The sequence below is a fragment of the Camellia sinensis genome, chromosome 8 (genome assembly GCF_055761805.1).
Source record: "Camellia sinensis isolate YWXY chromosome 8, ASM5576180v1, whole genome shotgun sequence".
Lineage (NCBI taxonomy): Eukaryota > Viridiplantae > Streptophyta > Magnoliopsida > Ericales > Theaceae > Camellia > Camellia sinensis.
In genome coordinates this window covers 68687678-68707272 of record NC_138968.1, presented here as the reverse complement: position 1 = coordinate 68707272, position 19595 = coordinate 68687678, and the positions used below count along the sequence as shown (strand labels likewise).

General features: G+C 41.0%; 1 protein-coding gene and 1 long non-coding RNA gene across 2 annotated transcripts; both read left to right on the top strand.

Annotated features, from left to right (window-relative positions):
* The first annotated feature begins 14026 nt into the window (after positions 1-14026).
* LOC114286112 (uncharacterized) lies at positions 14027-14414 on the top strand. The gene is made up of 2 exons (XR_003637417.2): positions 14027-14077; positions 14147-14414. It is a non-coding gene; the product is annotated as an uncharacterized LOC114286112 (long non-coding RNA).
* Positions 14415-17519: 3105 nt separating this feature from the next.
* LOC145796572 (plasma membrane ATPase 4-like) lies at positions 17520-18832 on the top strand. Its single transcript, XM_082881787.1, has 4 exons — positions 17520-17665; positions 17755-17931; positions 18177-18358; positions 18492-18832. The coding sequence occupies exons 1-4, from the start codon at positions 17549-17551 to the stop codon at positions 18679-18681; spliced, it is 666 nt and encodes a 221-aa protein (XP_082737913.1). The 5' UTR covers positions 17520-17548; the 3' UTR covers positions 18682-18832.
* The last annotated feature ends 763 nt before the right edge of the window (positions 18833-19595 follow it).

The following is a 19595-nucleotide window of genomic DNA, read 5'->3' as shown; positions in this document are numbered from 1 at the left end:
TTGTTTAGTTAGTTGTGTCGGTTCACTACCTGACTTGGAAAATTTTCGATGCTCAATTTTCATTCAAATCTCATTTTGTGTAAAATAATACGATGCGATGCAAGAACATAAAATGTAACACTTTTTGAATAAAAGCTGTTTCATTCCATCATGCTTCCTTTGTTACAACATTTTACAACAAAAGTACAAGTTTTACAGAAAATAAAACTGCCTAACAATGTACAATGTGCTACAACTACTAGTAAAAAGGTAAATAAAGCAGGGAATAGTTGCATCAATGCTCTTACGCACAAGAGTAAGAGGCCCTCTTCGTCCTTTTCTGCAGAACAGCCTCAGCACCATCTTCGCCATCTGAGTTAAAGTTGTCATCCTCGGGATCCTCCTCGGCCTCATCTCCAGAACCGGAACCACCCTCTCTGTCAGCAGATGTCTCTGACTAGGGATGCGCAGGCTCCTCCTCCTCGCTGGACTCCTCCTCTATGATAAGTGCTCTGCGCCCACCTCGTCTGCGAGACGACTCCCCTCTCCTAGCTCCTCAAGAAGGCCTAGATGGCCCAGCTCCTCGGGAAGGCCCAGATGGCCCGGCCTGTGGCCCGGTATGTAGTGGAGGCATCTGAAAAGAAAGAGTGCAATACATCAGCCAAAGTATGTATATCAGATGCAGATGTAAGAAAACTACATGAAGTAGGTGCATGCAGGTACTATACATGAATGTGGTGTGTGTCAGGTGTGCTCTATACATACAGTCAATCAATGCAGTAAGATGTTCAAGTTCGATATGTCATCAGAAGTATGATAAATGCGAAAAAATTAAAGAGTACCTCGAAACCGAGGATGGACAGCTGCGCCTCTCTCCGCAAGACCATGCCCTCGAGCGAGGCCACTAATCCGAGCATCCCATCCATGTACTCTCTAGGTGGCTGCAAATACAAGCTCAGATCATCAATAACTGAATGAATGCCTAAGTATCTGAGTGATAAATGAAAAGCAGTGGAGCCTACCGGTGGTGAGTTAGGGTCACTGACATATCGATGATCAGGCATAGGAGGCTCTATCGGAATCGGGTAGGAGCTCCCGTATCGCCAACCCGTCAATTCGGTCGGAATGTCTGGCCATCCTATATGATGATAAGTCGGGGGAATCGGGGGGACCAGTCTAGCCCCACCCCTAGATGTACCAGCCCTACTGGTCGAAGGAATGTCTCTAGCTCGGGTGCGACTCGAGGATAGCATGCCAGTAGACCTCCTCGTGGGGGTACAGACACCTGCCAATGGAGGCATCAAATATGTATGACGGTAGGTCGCGTACTCCCCGTCCTCCAAGTGTAGCAATACATCGGTGCCCAACCTGGCATCAGTAACACCCTGGGGAGTGAGCCTATCGGCGGACCGCATGTCGACTGGAGGTGCTGCGAGGACACTCTGCTCAGGGTAACCCATAGTCTGGCGAAGGAAGCGTTCCCCCAGGAACCAGGCCCTACCAACCGGACACTCAAACAAGATCCCGTATCGAGAGGTGGCCCATTCTTCGGCAAGCTGAAATCGGAGGCCCCCACCCAAAGGCACCCAAGGCTGCCATGCGATCTGCAAATAACCAATGCATAAGCCGATTAGAAATCGTAGATGTGCAAAATAAATCAAAGGTGAAAACATGGAGAACTGAGAGTTCTGAATTACCTCTGTCGGCCACACCGTGTCGAAATACTACCGTAGGTAGGGGAGAGTCTCCTGAGGTCTCGGCCGGTACTAGCCCTCAAACACGAGCGAGTAGGGGATCATGAGGGGCGCCTCCTCCTCGAGCTCTGGGGCTAGCGTCGGGAAGTACGCAAAAACCCATAACTATGGAAAACGAGGCAAAAGCCATCAGAATACAGAATGTTGAGTGCAGAACTCGAATACAGAATGCTGAGTGCAAAATGTGAGTACAGAATGTAAAGTGTGCCGTGCGTGCAATGTACAGATAATGAAAAGCAGAAATGTAAATCAAGAGGGCATAAGGTACCTCCCAGGCTCTCCAGTAGCCGCCAACTATGTTCCCCCGTCCTTGGGAGGTCGCGCTCATATAGCAATAGAGGGTGGCCAAGCTGGCGCCACCCCAGTCATACTGATTGACCTGCGAGAGGTCTACCAGTGCATTCAGTAGATATAGCCCAACGGTGTTCCCCCTATCGGAGAACAGAGTGGTCCTAAAGAGGAACATCAAAAACCCTCGGCTATACTGTGCTACCTCCACGGGAGTCTCGGGCACCCTCCTCCTGAACTGTGTGGAAAACCAGGTATACCGGACTCGGCCTGAGGATCTGTCGACCGGCGGGCAAGCTCCTAATAAATAAATCCAGGCGGCCTCCCACTCACCCATATCCTCATTATATGGGATTGGCCAGCCTCCCATGTCGAGGCCCGTCATAATCACAAAATCAAACGGGGTCATAGTCATATCCCCGATAGCAAAGAAATGGAAGGAGTTGGTGGTGTCCCACCATCTCTCTACAAGCGCACCCATCAACGTCCTACTGGCAGGATAGCGGGATATCCCTGTACAGAAAGGTCCAAACCCCGCCTGGTCAACCCACTCGCGGACAACCTCCGGGAGCTCTGCGTACCACTCCCTCACGACAATGGAGCCATACCCTCGTGTGATACGAGAAGACACCTGCATTCATAATGAACACATGTATTCAATTTCAGAATGAAATGAATAAGCTACGTGCAAATGACATGTATAAGCTGTGTGCAAACCAAATCAGATTTCAAAATCAGTGGGCTGTGTGTTCACCTCAAAGTTTGAGCCGTGTGTTCAACATCAAGTATTTGGGCTGTGTGTTCAGATTTCGAGATCAGCGGGCTGTGTGTTCACCTCAAAGTTTGAGCCGTGTGTTCAACATCAAGTATTTGGGCTGTGTGCTCAGATTTCGAGATCAGTGGGCTGTGTGTTCACCTCAAAGTTTGAGCCATGTGTTCAACATCAAGTATTTGGGCTATGTGTTCAGATTTCAAGACCAGTGGGCTGTGTGTTCACCTCAAAGTTTGAACCGTGTGTTCAACATCAAGTACTTGGGCTGTGTGTTCAGATTTCAAAAGCATTGGGCTGCGTGTTCTACTCTCAACAAGTGTGTGCTGTGCGTTCACAATCAATTTATGGGCTGTGTGTTCAGAAATTCAAGTGATTAAGCTGTGTGTTCAAAATACAAACAGAATGCTATGTCATAGGCTAAAGTGTTCAGAACAAGCTATGTGCTAGAATGAGCAGATAAGCATGGCAAAAGCAGGGAATGCACGGAAAATGCAGACTACGTTACACATGGCAGAAAATGTAAAAGTGAAGTGCATACCTCCTGTGCCTGATGGAAGAGGTGAGACTCCGACTCCCGCAATAAAAGATCCACCGGTGCTCGATCATCGAAATCAGTAAAATGATAGAAAACTGCTTGATGGAGGACATGTGTCGAAGGGTCGTACCTCTCAGGTATAAATGGTCGAACCCTCGGAGGCAGAGCCATAATATTTGGATCATCTCCGGCGCCTGGAGGACCTCCACCCTGAGGAAAGTGACCGGCCATTTCGAGATATCTGCAAAAATGAGCAAAATGAGCCAAAATTAAAAAAAGTCAACAAAAGTCAACTCTCGGGAAATGAAAAAGTCAACAAAAGTCAACTCCCGAGAAAATCTTCCAAATGTTGAGACAAACTTACCTCAAGTGGTGAAAATGAGAAAAAAAGCTCCGAAATCAAAAATTAATCGGTTCAAAGTGAAGAGAACTGAAAGTTTTCGCGAAACAACTTGGCGTGGGGCGTTGGAAAACGCATATAGAGGGCAGATCTGAGAAAGAAAATGCTCTAGGAAGGGAGAGGGACTGATTTCGGACCTGATGTTATGAGCAAAAAGTGTTTCGCTTTGTGTATTTAAAGAAATGAGAGCGAAAAGACCAAACTGCCCCGGATTTGGGCTAGGTGGTCGGCCGACCACCTTTTCTGGTAGGCCGACCACCTCTCTCCCTCAAACCTGGTCGGTGGCCTCCCTCTGGGACCAAACCTGGTCGGTGGTGTTCCCGAGGTGGTCTCCAAGGTCTCTACAAATTTTGGTGATGATTGGAGTCCCCGGGACCCGAGAAAGTACAAGGAAAGTGCACTTTTCGTCGTGAAATCCCTCCGCGGGAACTTCAACTCCAACTTTCGATGCATGTCTCATCATTACTTGTCAAAAAGCGAGGTGTATCCTTTTTTGAATATGTTGCGACCCCTCCGGGAGGTAAATCGGAGGTCGCGATTGAGTCGCCCTCGTTAAGAACTGGCATTTCTTTGCTCATTGTTTTGTGACAAACATGCATTCGGGTATGCACTTATCCTGCATTGTTATGCACGTCACTTGCATTCTCATGCACACCACTCGCACTGTTGTGCACGTTTCACGGGTATTGTCATACCCTCATGCTTGACTTGCGTTGTCACGAGCGTTCCTTCTCGCATGGCGATGCACTCACCCATCGGCACCACGTTTGTCTGCATTCGATAGAGCGTTGAGCATATGTTGCTAACTATGTTGTGCTTGTTAAGTTTCCCTCTCTTGCAAGCGCGATATTGTATATACAGTTCATTTGAGGTTGGTGCGACCAGACGAGCCGCACAGGTATTGTATCTTCTCCGTGTGAGATGTGGCGAGAATTGAATAATTCTCCGCATTCTTAACTGCATGAAATGTAGTTGTTGCTTTGCATTCTTGCTTAAAACTGTTGCGTGTGCGCTTCATTACAGCTTGTTGCTTTGCATGATCATGATTTATGTCAGGCTTTGTGCATATCATTTTGCATCTTGCCCCCTACCTGCAGGCATGCCTGAGGGCACACCTTTGTTATCCTGCCTGTTTGTCTAAGTCTTCGGCCTTGTCAAAAATGGGTCGTCTCTGGGCTTTGACATTCACTCCCGTCACGTATGACTTCCGAGTTCTGTCAAAGAGGGGCAACTGTAGACACCCCATTTTTGACCGACCTTAAGACTCAGATGTCACCAGTTGAGCACTCGGTGATGTTGCATATTGTGCTCGTTCTGAGGTTGCGGAGTCTCGGCTGCGAGCCTTGCCTCCGGACTTCGGAGCTCTTTTGTGCTTTGCCTCGATTTGCGAACCAAGTCCTGTTTTCTCTGTTTTCTCTTCCCGAAGGGAGGGAGAGGTCTCGTAGACCATCTCTCAGTGGCCGTAGGCTACGTTTCGTGGTCGTAGGCCATTTTTCCTGTTTGGAGCCCAGTTTCCGGTTTTCGGAGCCGTCGGCCGTGTGCCTTGGTTCGGGACCGCTTAACTACCTCCGTTTGCTCCGGGTTTTGGAACACACCTTGCTTCATCCCTTTTGAGGGATATTGTGGCCCGGGAGACCACCTTTGTGGTCATACGCCACTTCCGGTGCCTGACAGCCTGTTTTTGGGGCCCCGAACCGCGCGTTTTGGCCCCCGAGCCTTCATTTTGCATCCGTTTTGGTCCATTTTTGGTAGAGACCCTATTTTCATTGTTAGGAAGATGGTAGGATGGTGGGAGGCCACCTTTTCTCCTGAAAAACCAGTTTTCTCATTTTCTCTCTCCAAAAGCCGGTTTTTCTGACAGAAAGCTAGTTTTTCTCACTTTTGAGCCACAATTTCTGACTTTTCATACCGCCATTGTGTTCTACTCATCTGGGAGGCCACCAATATGGGTAGGCCGACCAGTAATTCCTCTTGACCCTTTTGAACCCCTCTAAAAAGCTGGTTTTTCTCTCTCATGGGTCACTTTTTCTAGTTTTTCACCACAGGGCTGTGTTCTACTCATCTGGGAGGCCACCTTTCTGGGTAGGCCGACCAGCAATTTTTCTTGACCCTTTTGACCCCTGTTCGGCCGACCATGGGGAGTGGTTGGCCGGCCACCTTAGCTAGTCGGCCAGCTTTCTGTTTTTTGCTCTTCTCAAGTGCTTCATAGCTGTGCCAGCTGTGAAGCATTTAACCCACTGTCTGAGATTTTGAGCCTTTTGTTGACCTTTTTAAGTTGGTTTTGACCCTCTTGCTTAGCTTCTTAGAGAAGCTTGACTCTTTGTCAAACTTCTTGAGGAAGCTTGACCCTTTTTGGTCTAGCTTCCTCAAGAAGCTTGACCCATTTTGGTTAAGCTTCTTTGAGAAGCTTTGACCCCCTCTCTTGGGTTCTCCAAGAAGCCTTACTTCTCTCCCTCTATATAACCAATCCCCCACCTCATTTTGCAAGGGTTAGACATTTGGTTAAGGCATATACACTCCATCCTCCATAGCCTTCCTCTCTAAGCTCCAAACACTCATATTCTTGGCCATTTTACCCTACACCTCTTAGCCCACCACCTCCCTCATTCATTCCAGCACCTTGGAGGTCATTTAAAGAGGTTGAAAGCTCGCCAACTTGGTCCAGAAGCTGCTGGAGGTCAGCTCTACAAGGGTAAGTCTTCATTTCCCATTTTCTAGCCTTATTTTGCTTCATTAGTTAGCCCCATTTGCAAGCATTTTTGGGCCTCAACCTAAACTGTAAAGTGTCTTATTTTGAGCCTCTCTTCAACTTTGTTTAAGGGAACTTTGCTGTTTGAGGTCATCTACTTCCCCTTACTCTTTATCTCTCTTTTAGGGCTTTTTTTGCATCATATTTTAGCCTTACTTGTGAACATTTTCAAGATTTGTCATAAACCGAAAAAGATCTTGCTTTAATCTCCTCTTCAAGTTTGGTTAAGGTCTCTTTTCTGTTTGGGGTCATCTTCCCCCTATGCATGCTTCATTTCTTCATGATTAGGGCTATGCATTAGAGCACTTGCATTGGCCATGGTTTGGCCTCTTAGCCACTGAAATCCAGATGCATTTTTGAGAGCCAAAATCAGAGGGGAGTGACCCCCTCTCTCCTTGTCTTGCTTGGTGGTCTTGCTGGCCTTCTAAAGGGACCCATTTTTGCATGCTTTGAAGTCATGTTCCAGACCTCATTCTGAGGGTTTTGAGGTCTGCCTTAGCTCTGTCCAAGGCCCTTTTGGCCATATTTTATGTCCCTCATGCATGTGTGGAACAACCCTCTTTAAGGCCTTTCAAAGGGGCCTTTCTTTGCATGTTTTCGAGACTGATTTCAGGGCCTATTTGGTGGGTTTTAGGGCAGTCATAATTCATTTCCAGAGGTGGTTTTGCCATGTTACATGTCTATCTAGTATGTGCTTAATAACCCCTTGTATGGCCCTCTAAAAGAGCTCATCATTTTTGCATGCATTGGTTGCATTTCTATGGTTATTTGGGCATATTTTGACATGTTTTATTCACTGTTTTTGGCTGGTTTGATGAGTTCTCATATGCTTCATATACATGTCATGTAAACAATGCTTGCTAGCCGAATTTGCATGCTATTTTTGTCCATCATGTTAGCATTTTTTGGCCATGCTTTAAACGGGAAATGTGCATGTTTTGGGACTTCCTTGGCTCTGTCTTTGTACTTCATGGCCAAATAATGCTTGCTTTGCGTAGTTATAATTCAATACATGTGCCTAGCTTTGAGTTTCGGGGCTTATTTCATGCATCGGGTGCCATATTTCCATGTTTCGGGACCATTTAGCATCGTGTTTCAGTGTTGAAAATTACATGTTTGTATGTCATCTTTCATCACTTGCCATGCTTTGGTAGAGTGGTATTTTATGCCTTAGGTTCGGTCCTCGGTATGCGTGCACGTGTGCACGCATTTCGGTTGTCTCTTTTTCATCTCATGGCCACTGATGTGAGTGTGGCTGAGGTCCACTGATGTTGGTATAAGTCCATTGTGCATTGTGTATGCCATTTCGGTCCATAGCATTGTGTGTGCTAAGTTGCATGTTAGAGCATCGTGTATGCCATGTTACATCGAGCATTGTGTATGCCATTTCATAGCATTGCGTATGCTAGGTTGCATGTTAGTCGCATTGTGCATGCCATTCCATTTGCATGGTGCTTGGAATAGGGTTTAGTCCAAGCACGAGAAACGAGGGGCGTTTTGTACTCTAAGTGACGAAACGTGCCTCGATTCTCGATCCCCGACGTTCTTGATTATCTGTGATAGAATTGTTGGCTTCATATGTTCATACCTGCAGTCATGTCATATTAAAACGTTCAATTCGGTCTCTCGGCTATCATGCATCGAGATGCATGATTAGTGGCTCAAGAACCGAGGGCCACACTCCCTAGAGCTTATGCAAGGACGGGGAGAGTGGTCGCACACGGACATGTTGAAAATACCTTGCCATGCCTCTCTCTTGCTTGTCGTTGCAGAAAAACATGATCCAGGGGGCAGAAAGTGGTCGGCCGACCAGGTTTTCTGGTAGGCCGACCACCTTTTTTGGTTTTCACCATGAGGGGTGGTCGGCAGGGGGTTTTCAAGCCAATACCTGGTCGGTGGCTTTCCCAAGGTGGAGTTTCAGCGCCCTGGAGTTTTGTGTAAGTTTATGAAATCAGCTGCAAACAATGGCGAGACAAGGCATCGCGATGGAATTTACTGACAAAGCGCATCGAGCATGCATGCATCCATTATCATCCAAAACAGAGCCGGGGCAGTCCATTTGCATGCCAGTTTATAGCTTACTTAGCTAATTTGTTAATTAGTTAGCGGTTGTGTAATAATTAGTTGTAATTCGTTATCCATTTTCGGACTGTATTATTTATTCGGACCCTCCGAGCGAGGGCAATGTTGTAATAAGTGTGCGTGTGTGTGATGTATGTCTTCCAACCCCACGTCTTTCTCCCTTTTATTTACCAGCTTATGATGGTTAGATTAGGGCATGTTTCAATTAGAATACTTATGCTCGCATGTTTGCATTCATTCATCTGTAATGCATGCACCGGGCTCAGCGCATCATACTAACTGCATTTGCATTTCAATTCTAAATTGAATACGTGTTAGCTGTAGCATCATCATATGCCATGTTTAGAATAGCCGAGCCTATTGTAGTTGCATTTTTGCATGTGTTGCATTAAGCATTTCTGTATAGTTAGGATCATGCATGGATTTCTAACATAGCTTCTGTTTTGGCTTGGAGTACTCGGTAAGTGTTTATGCTTTAGCATCCTTGCATATGTGTGAGTGACTGCCATGATAGCATGCTTACCATGAGGCTATGTGCTTATATGATATAACTGCCTGAATGCCTGTGGGTGAAGTTTGGGTTATTTGAATTGGAACAATTCATTAATTGTGAGTTTTAAGCCCACTAGACAGTGGCAAAATCATGTTTTCTAAACCCACCCGAGGGTGGCAAATCCACGTCTTAGCCTACTTACGAGTAGCACCATCAAACTATTTTCAAATAAACAAACATGAAATGTTTTGTTCTAATTCAGGCGATCCAATCTATACTTGTATGTTGTGCGCATCACATAGTAAATCTAGGCTAATAACCAGAATAAGAACGCATAATGTTTTCAAAACTAGATATCATGGTTAGTAGAGGCCGATCTTTGATCGGGCGAGCGGGGGTGCTCACGAAGTGACCTTTCTCAATCGTATCCAAGTTCCCGAGCTGAGGCAACTTTGGTGATGACGGACACGTGACCTTAGGCAAACGAGTTAGGGTTTCCTAAATTTCCCAAAATAAAATATTTAGGTGGCGACTCTGTATTTGGCAAAGCAGTCCATGTTTGGCACTTCTTTCAAAAAAATCTGTTTTCAAAAATGATTTGCCGGATTTGGACTCTTTGATGATTCGTCTGTCTTGCATTGCACTACGCGAGATTAGATATAGGACCGTGACACAAATTGAGTTCGAACTGTAGTGAGGCCCGAGGGCGTGTCTACAGAGCTCTCAAGTGAGTGTATAAATTCTTTGGAAAATTTTCAACCCTCAAAACAGAGATATGATCTCGTATTTATAGAATTTGAGCAAAATGGGTCGAAAATATCTTCAAAAATAAACAGCTGGCGAATTCCCGCCTAGAATAGTGTTTATCGCTCATAGGGGCACGACCGGCCCTAAATGGCCACGGCCAATAAGGCACGACCGGGCCCCAATGTGCTCCCCTATTCCTCTATTTCAGACTCAGTGTAGGGTGGCACAATGTTCAAAAAAGGACCTCTGAGGTATGAACAAGGTAAATAGGATGGTGTTGGAGTCCTTCGTTGAGAATTCGAATCACATAATGTAACTTTCATCATTAAGTGTAAAGGACAAAGTGCCCGAGTCTTACGGGCAGTCAAAAATGAGGTGTCTACACTTGCCCTTGGTTCTAAAGTGAGTTTGCCCTTTCATTAGTGTCACCTTAATAAAAACATGGTCACTTACTTCGTATTCCCTGTCTCGCCTTCGGACATCCGTGTAGCTTTTCTGTCGACTTTGCGCGATTTTCAATCTTTGTTGAATTAGTTTCACATTTTCCGTTGTTTCGTGCACAATTTCAGGTCCAAGTAAAGACTCATCTCCAACTTTAGCCCAACAAATAGGAGACTGACATTTTCTACCATATAAAGCCTTGAAAGGCGCAATACCAATACTTGAATGGAAACTGTTGTTGTAGGCAAATTTGGCTAATGGCAAGTGAGTTTCCCAATTCCCTTGAAAATCAAGTACACACATACGTAACATGTCCTCTAGAGTTTGGATTGTTCTTTCTTATTGGCCATCAGTCTACGGATGGTAAGCACTGCTTAATCTTAGTTCGGTTCTCAATGTCATTTGCAAACTTTGCCAAAATCTTGATGTGAACTTCGAGTCCCTATCAGAAATAATTGATACAGGCACTCCATGCAATCTAAAAATCTCATTAATGTAAATTGTAGTCAATTTATCCACATTATAAATTATTTTAACAGGTAAAAAGTGAACAAATTTAGTTCAAATACAGCCTAACAGAACCATCCGGTTTGAAAGAAAACCGGAGAGGAGCCCTTGCAGATAATCAATATCTAAGTAGGTAATCCTCTACTGAAAAAACAAAAAATAACAAAAAACGTCCAACACTCTACTTTTTGTTTTTAACTTTTGTTTTTCAATTAATTAATACCCTAGGCTCTCCGACATTAATGTCAAACAATTAAACCTATTAAATATTTAATTGTATCTCATACTTAATAAAAGTAAATTGATTGTTGTGCAAATCCAAAAATAAATAAATACGAAAATTCAGCCTATTTTTCTATTTACACTACAGGAAAAATGGGATTTAGCGGCGTTTACTTAATGGCGTTTTTATAAACGTCACTTTTTCTAATTTTTAGCGACGCTTTATAAACGTCGCATTTTGATTTAATTAAAACGGTACTGTTTATTAATAGAAGTCGTTTTTGAACGCCTTCAAATGTCTTACCATGTTATCCCACTCTCACTCTCTCCACAACTCTGAGAATCAGAACCTCTCTCTTTCTTCAAAACTTCATTATTGATCTCTCAAATCTCTCACTCACTCGCTCTCTCTCTCTCTCTCTCTCTCTCTCTCTCTCTAAACCCTTCGGTCTCAGAGATTACGATTCAACCTTCTTCAGCTCGGTGAGCACCACCGTCTACAATCTCAGTTTCGTATCCTCTCTCTCTCTCTCTTTCAAGCTCTTCCTTCCGTCTATTCTTCTCCTAGGGTTTGGATCAACTCTCCTCTTGCCTGACTATGTTGTGAGATCTGAGTTCGAACGGTAAAGAAAGCCCTAGATTGTTGTGTTTTGGGGGTTCTTCTTGTTCCTTGAAGGCAATACCGCTACAGTTATTGAGACTAGGTCATCTCTTTTTCCCCCTCAAGAAGGTAAGATTTGAAGTTTGAAGCACCAATGTCTTCATGTAATCGAAATTTCTTACTCAATAACATGTTTCAGATCTGAGATTTCTGATTCAAAATTATGTTTGAGATTTGAAATTTCTTATTCAAAAACATATGTTTCAGATATGAGATTTATCATTCAAAAATATATGTTTAAGATTCGAAATTTCTCATCCAAAAATATTTGTTTGAGATTTGAATTTTTTCATTCGAAACAATATCGTTTAGATATGAGATTATCCTTTCGAAACAATACCTTTTAGTTATTATTATTATTATTTTATTTTTTTTGTTATCAATTCATGCTATATTCATTGAAAAAGTGTAATAAATTATTGACCAGGGACAACTAGATGGACCACTAGGTCAACTTCCCTGTCCCATTTAATTCCTCATACTTGTATTTTGGTTATATACTGGAAGCATAGTAATACAGATACGTCATCCTTGATTTTTTTTTTTTGTCTTTAAATGGTTCGATAATGCTTCCCTTAGGGCCTTGTCGTGGTCAATTTTGGTTTCATTTTCTTCTTGGTATGGCAAATTCTATAACTATGCCTTTTTAGTTCAGTATTAACCACTTACAATGTGATCTACAGCTGTAGAATGTTAAGAATATTAAATCTGATGGCATTAATATGTAACATATTATTAACCAGGTCTTCACTTATCTCTTTTTTGTTTTTGGGCTGGTGGGTCTGGATTGTTAAAGTAACATCACTTTTAGGCATCAACAAATTAATTAGCTAATTGTCCATTCCCATCAGAAACCTCTATTATTGAGAAGTGTTGTTTGATTCTTTCTCTTGTATGCCCAGGTGTACTCCATGTAACTGGTGGGCCACCTTTTGAACTGTCAAAAAACTAAAACTCATAACCATTATGAACCTGCTGTTTAAAATTTAAAATTGAATTAATAATTGAATTAAGAATTGAATTAAGAATTTAAAATTTTACCTTGCAAGTGATGGTAAAATTATTAATAATTGAATTAATAATTCCGAAACCTTGATCACATCATGGTATGATGATCTCCTTATCTGTGTCAAAAAAAACAAACCAAATCCCAAATCTCAATCTAAAATCCATAACCCTTTCAACAAAAATACAGAGCAGAGGCATTGAGTCAACAATCTAAAATAGGGGAAGACTGTAATTTAAACCCATAATGTAGTTTTTAAGTGTTTTGTGGTACAATAGAATCTTGTTAAGATGTGTTTCAAGTGTTGTATTGGTTTTTCTGCAGATCAATGTGGTGACACAGCGGGGTTTTGTTCTAGTAGATGAGCGTATCCTGCCAGTGCACAAGGGATTTATGGTATGTGGTTATTACCTTGCTATTTGCTACTTCAGGCTATATGCTTACATTTTACACCTATTGCATATTTAGCGTTGCTCTCTTCATATAGTTGTTGAACAAGTCAGTGGAAAAGATCACCTACTCAACCATTTGGGCATTCCAGCAGCTTGTTTCACTCACCCAGAAATTAGTATGGTTGGACTCACAGAGGTGAATATCAAATTTTCCAATTCCCATACCAAACCCGCAAATAGAATAAAATAAATAAAAAAGGATGTGTGCATTTTTATTCTCTCTTTTGTTCTTATTGGGTAGTGAAATAAAAAAGGTTACCCACCATATTCTTGTAATTTACCTCTAGTTGACTAACATCTAAAATTTTGCAGCCTCAAGAGAGGGAGAGAGCTGAAATAGAGGGGTTTGAAATAAGTGTTGCCAAGACAAGTTTAATAATATCTATGGTAATTGATATAATTTTTTTTTTGGGTATGGAGGAGGGAGCGTTGGGTTGATGGGTCTAATCTCCCAAGCTGTCTATGATGGTGACCGCCACGTCTTAGGGTAATTTCTCTCTCTCTCTCTCTCTCTCTCTCTCTCTCTCTCTCTCTCTCTCTCTCTCTCCTCCACTCATAAACTCCATTATTTATTTTTTTGCAGAGTGATTCCAAAAACTCTTATGCCCAGAGAGATAATTCACTGCACTTGTTTCCTCATAATTTCAATTGAAACTGACTTCATTGAAATTCTTTAGCCTTTTGTTTTTATTTTTATTTCAGTGTATGTGCTCATTCAACATTCACCCCAAATGTGTAGATATATGTTTTTAAGTATTATTCAAAATAACATTTTTATTGATTTAAGTCTAAATATTTTATATTCATAACATATATTTAACATCTAAATGTGTAGATACATGTTTTTAAGTAATTTAGAAAAAGTGACCGAATCTTTACGATTCACGATTCGATTCGATTCGATTCGCGATTCGGTACAAGACCATTTCGATTCAACACTTAGAAAGAACTTGGATTTTGGAAGCCAAAAACTATGCATTATTACCAAGGTGAGCATCCCTACTATCATGTGCTGTTGTTTCCTTCTTTTTCTCTTACTTATTTTCCCTTTCTTTCAGCTCATAGAAGGCACCCTGTAAATTGCATTTTGCAAGCTCACATAAATCATGCTAGTTTACTGTTGGAATATGTTACTCCAAATTGGGCCTGTGTAACAAACAGAGTTGTTTAGAAACCTTTCTTCTTCTTCTTCTTCTTCTTCTTCTTCTTCTTCTTTGTATGTGTGGCTGCACACCTGTATGTGTGTATTAATAACAGAATCGATTCTTGACCATGGGTTGTTATTGGCTCCTTTTGAGTCTTATTTTAAGGAGTTTCATGAATTAAGATTGGACTTTCTGAATAGAGAAGCGGCTGACTGCAGTTCCTGAAGCCAGCTTGTAGCGCTCTTAGGGTGAAAATGACTTTATTGAAAAAGTTATCATCTAATCGTATATGAATATGTTTATGTGTATGTATGTATATTTATATATACATATTTTATTACTGGTTTAGACTATCTCCTCAAATTCATGAGTATTGTCACTGACTCACAGCAATAACATGGATTCCATGTATGTGCTCACCGAGAGTGGATTGCTTGGTGGTCAGAAAAAATGCTCATCGTGATTGGTCAGGAATGGGGCTGTAAAGTTGCTTGATAAATGTTGACAAAGAAAAGAAGGAATGAATTTGGAATTTCTTATCTGAATTAGTTTGGTAGGCCTGGGAATGAAGTGGTTTTTAAGGTGTTGAGTTTCCATCATATATGATGTGAGAGTAAACTAAATTCCATGGTTTCGGCACCATCTCTTCATATCCTTGAGCAAATACTGTACTAAAACAACATGGATTCCATCTGTGCGGTTACTGAGTGGAGATTGCTAAATGCTCATCTTGATTGGTCAGAATGGGATTTTGAAGTTTCTTGTTAAATGTTGAAAAAGAAAAGAAAGAATCAATTTGCAATTTCTTACCTGAATTAGTATGGTAGGTCTGGACATGTTTTCAAAGTGTTGAAAATTTCCATCATATGACATGAGAATAAATTCAATCCATGGTTTTTGACGTTCTAGGACAATTCATGCCTTTGGTTGGAATGGATTGGTCACAGACTGGTGTTGCACATCTATATTCTCCTATTAAGGTTTCTTGCATCTCCCTCTTATGTGTTTTTTTATTTGTAATTTTTAATCTATTCTTTTTAGTTTAAGGTAATGATGCATATTGCAATTCATGACTCCATAATTCAAATAAATATTTTCATTTGCAGCCACCTTTTTTTTTTGGGCCAAAAATCTATGCAATCATGTATTTACTCCATTTTGTCATTGTGATTTACGCTATTGGCTTTGCATTGCTTTGTTTCTCATTTCTTACTTTTGTCTATGGAGTTTGAGAATGGACAATTCTGTACATTTTATTATCTCATTACTTTTACTACTTCCCTTGTTGTGAGGTGTCTTGTATTTACCATTCACTCTAGAGTACTGTAAGGGGCCTTTTTTGGGTAAGGTTTCATAGAGAGTGTTATAGAAAACTGTGCTGCATTGAGAGGTTGAGAGTCTTCTTATAATCCTTATTGAGTATTAAGGATTTGTTCTCCATTTCTGCAGTAGATGTAGGCACACTCTGCCAAACCACGTATATCTTGTGTCTTGTTTTTGCGTGTGTGCTTTTGTTCTATTATTTACTGATTGATTGTGTAATTGGAATCACAATTCTGAAAAACATCTCTACTGACAAGATTGTTAAAAATTTTCATTAACCAGTTCTGTTCTTTCGTATTGCAGGAAAATGGGTATCATTTACTTTTTTACTGCAATCACTGAAGGGATCTTTTTTAGTGCAATAATGGATACACTTCAATGAGGTTAACCCCAAGGACACTAGTGTGCCGTGTCTTGTCTATGATTTTTCCATTTTTGTTATTCTTCACCATTCATTTGAATAGAAATTGTGTTTTGGTACTGTCAGTTTATCTCCTTTCTTCTGTTGACTAACTCAATTCCCACCCATTTTCCCCCTTGGTTCCAGGAGGATTATAATTCATGGAATTACTGGAAACTGCCTCCTGCTTTGGACCTGAGGAACCACACGCACAAACAATGAATCTGTAACAGAAACTAGATTAAACACACAAAAGCAACACAAAGATTTACATGGTTCATTTAAAGAGAGGGCTACATCTATGGATTCGTTGTGATTTCACTATGATCATAATAGAGGAATTACAAGAGTTTCTCACACTCAATTTCACAAACTCACTCTATTGATCTCACTAATAAATAGGTTTCTCACACTCTCAAGACTACTATAATAGAGTTACAAATGAGTATTTATAGAGCTAGCCCTGAAAAAAGCCTAGGGTTACTACGATTAGAGTCCAGACGTCAAAATCAGATCAAAATTGCCTTTCTGTGCAAGTCTAGGCAGACAGCTCACTCGAGTGCCCATAGGCCCACTCAATTGAGCTTCCATTCTCACCCTTATGCAAGTGCACTTACTCTAGTAGCTGTTCACCCCTTTCTGGACAACCCTGCATGACTGGCCATGACCCCTGCTCGAATGCACCTTGCAATCAAGTTCCACCATTTAGATCTTGTTTAGAAGTTAAACAAATAGTCAAGGAGGTTTTAAGACAACCTTTTAGTCCAGTTCAAACTTATAAGGACATAAGTCAATGAAAACTTATCATGCATTCTTTTTATCCTGCTTGATGTGCTTGCAGACCATTGGCAGTGGGAGGTAATCTACAGTTCAGATTCAATAGATGATACAAATCCTTTTTTACTTTGAAGAAGGCAGATATTGGAATCGCTGTTGCGGATGCTACTCATGCTGCTAGAGGTGCTTCTGACATTGTCCTCACTGAACTTGGACTCAGCGTTATAATAAGTGCTGTGCTCACTAGCAGGGCTATTTTTCAAAGGATGAAGAACTATACTGTAACTTACCCTCCATCTTCTCTTTATTCCAATCCTTCACTGTTTTTTTCTGAAGTTTCTAAGTCTACTTTCTTTTGACTTCAGATCTATGCAGTTTCAATTACCATCCATATTGTGGTATGTTAACTAAAACTCTTTAAGACGTTCATAAAAACTGCTGTTGTTATATAAAAAAAATTGTTTTAATTTGTTTCTTCTCTTTAATAAATTTTCCAGTTTGGGTTCATGCTTATTGCCCTGATATGGAAGTTTGACTTTGCTCCCTTCATGGTTCTAATTATTGCCATCCTAAATGACGGTGAGATCAGATCCAGCAGTAAAATTATTCTTATTATTATTTTTTTTTTTTTGGCCGGATGGGACTTAAGGCTTGGTTTGGTTTGGTTTGGTTTGGCCGGGGGGAGGGGAGGGTGAGGGATTCGGCATTTAACTTTAAATTTAAGACAACATCAAGCTAACTGTCCAACTTTCCATCTATTATATAACCCTAGGAACAATCATGACATTCTCAAAGGATCAGTGCAGCCATCCCCAATGCCAGACAGCTGGAAACTGAAGGAGATATTTGCAACCGGCGTTATGCTCAGAGGCTATTTGGCACTAATGACAGTAGTATTTTTCTGGCTTATGAATGATACCAAATTTTTCTCGGTAGGAATATATTTTCTCATGCATAAAATTGTAACTTTACCCAAATGTTATAGGTTCAATTTGTTTACCTACTTTGTTAAACAATGTAGGACAAATTTGGTGTGAGACCATTGGGAGAGAAGAGGCCTGAACAGATGATGGCTGCATTGTACCTACAAGTGAGTATCGTGAGTCAGGCTCTCATATTTGTTACAAGGTCTCGCAGCTGGTCCTTTGCTGAACGCCCTGGACTACTCTTACTCTTTGCTTTTGTAGCCGCACAGCTGGTATGAATTTCCCAATAACCTACTAATATTCATGTGCAAAGACAAATATCTCTATCGCAATGTGCTTGATATCATAGTAATGGAGTTAGTTTACAAAATAAAATTTTAAAAATAAAAACATATTTAAATGAAATACAAAAAAACAAAGTACTATATGAAAAATCCTGAACTTATCTGATGAATTTGGGAATTGAATTGGATAGGCTTGTTCTAATGGAGGTGTAAACTATTCTGTAATTTGACAGATTGCCACCTTGATAGCTGTTTATGCTAAATGGGGTTTTGCAAAGATAGAAGGATGTGGTTGGGGCTGGGCCGGTGTCATCTGGCTTTACAGTGTGGTAACATATATTCCGCTTGACTTACTCAAATTTGCGATCCGCTACGCTTTAAGTGGGAAAGCTTGGGATACCCTTTTGGAGAACAAGTTAGAATTCAAATTCTCTAATAAAGGGGAATTTTTTAGTATATGATTTTGTTTGAATTTTTGTAGTTTTCTTGTGGTTTTCTGATGACTCTTTAGTTCTGGTACTTATTTTTTTTCTTCTTTTGTAACACAGACTGCTTTTACTACAAAGAGTAACTATGGGAAAGAGGAGAGAGAAGCACAGTGGGCTACTGCACAGAGGACTCTACATGGCCTTCAACTACCGGAAACCACTAACCTTTTCTCTGACAAGAGCAATTATAGGGAGCTTTCAGAAATTGCAGAGCAAGCCAAGAGACGGGCTGAGGTTGCAAGGTGAGTGATTATTTGCTCTTTTTATTTGACTTACATATATTTTAAGTTTTGTTGCCGGAAAAAATTTCTAGAACAATTCTTTAACCATGAAAATAGTTGAAATTCAAGATGTCTAGATGATTCCTTGAACATCTAATTGAATACTATATAGAAAATAAATACAGATTAAAAGTGGACGTCTAAAACAAAATGGAATACTAAATCAACGAACACAAAAATGACCGATTAGATTTCTAAGGTGCTCAATACCCATTGGCACCGTTTCTAGTTTCTCACATGCGATACCACTAGACAACTTAGATTACAAATGGGTTCTTGAACAGTTCTAAAGACTGGTTGCATTGTGTTTTTCTAGTTTACGGTAATTCATTCAGTTTGGGTAATGATTCTTCATTAAATTTAGGTAGATGTCGGCATCAACAGGCAGTGATGATTCTTCTTTTTTATGTTCTAAAACTTAATTCTGTATCTGATTTTTGTACCTTGATCAGGCTATAAATGCTTGTTTTGTTGGTGCTCCATCTAGATTCGTAATGCTGATTTGCATTAGTTATAGTCACTCTGGTTATGCAATCTCTTTCTTGAAAAGTGACTGTTCTTAGGTTATAGGACGTCACACTTGAAGTTAAACAGAGTTAGGTTCAACTTACTTGTGGTGTATGGATGACTATTTTTACACCCCTTAACAAGTTTTCATGCGAGTTATAGTTTACCAAACTTGCATTTGGATTAGTTATCTTTTTTTCATGCTTATCAAGCATGCTGCATGCAATCATACAAAAATCATCCTTCAGTCACCATTTTTTTATTCTGGAAGAAAAATCATCTCTTGACACAGAACACAAATAGAAGTGGGGACAACAAAATAAGTATATATTTTTATGCCAACAGAGGTTGATTAAGTTGGTAAGGATTAGACACT

Bases quoted from the DNA above. Each gene is read 5' to 3' on its own strand.
- LOC145796572 (XM_082881787.1), top strand. From the start codon at position 17,549: ATGCCAGACAGCTGGAAACTGAAGGAGATATTTGCAACCGGCGTTATG. The intron at 17,666-17,754 runs GTAGGAATATAT...TAAACAATGTAG, and splicing joins ATGATACCAAATTTTTCTCG to GACAAATTTGGTGTGAGACC. The intron at 17,932-18,176 runs GTATGAATTTCC...GTAATTTGACAG, and splicing joins CTTTTGTAGCCGCACAGCTG to ATTGCCACCTTGATAGCTGT.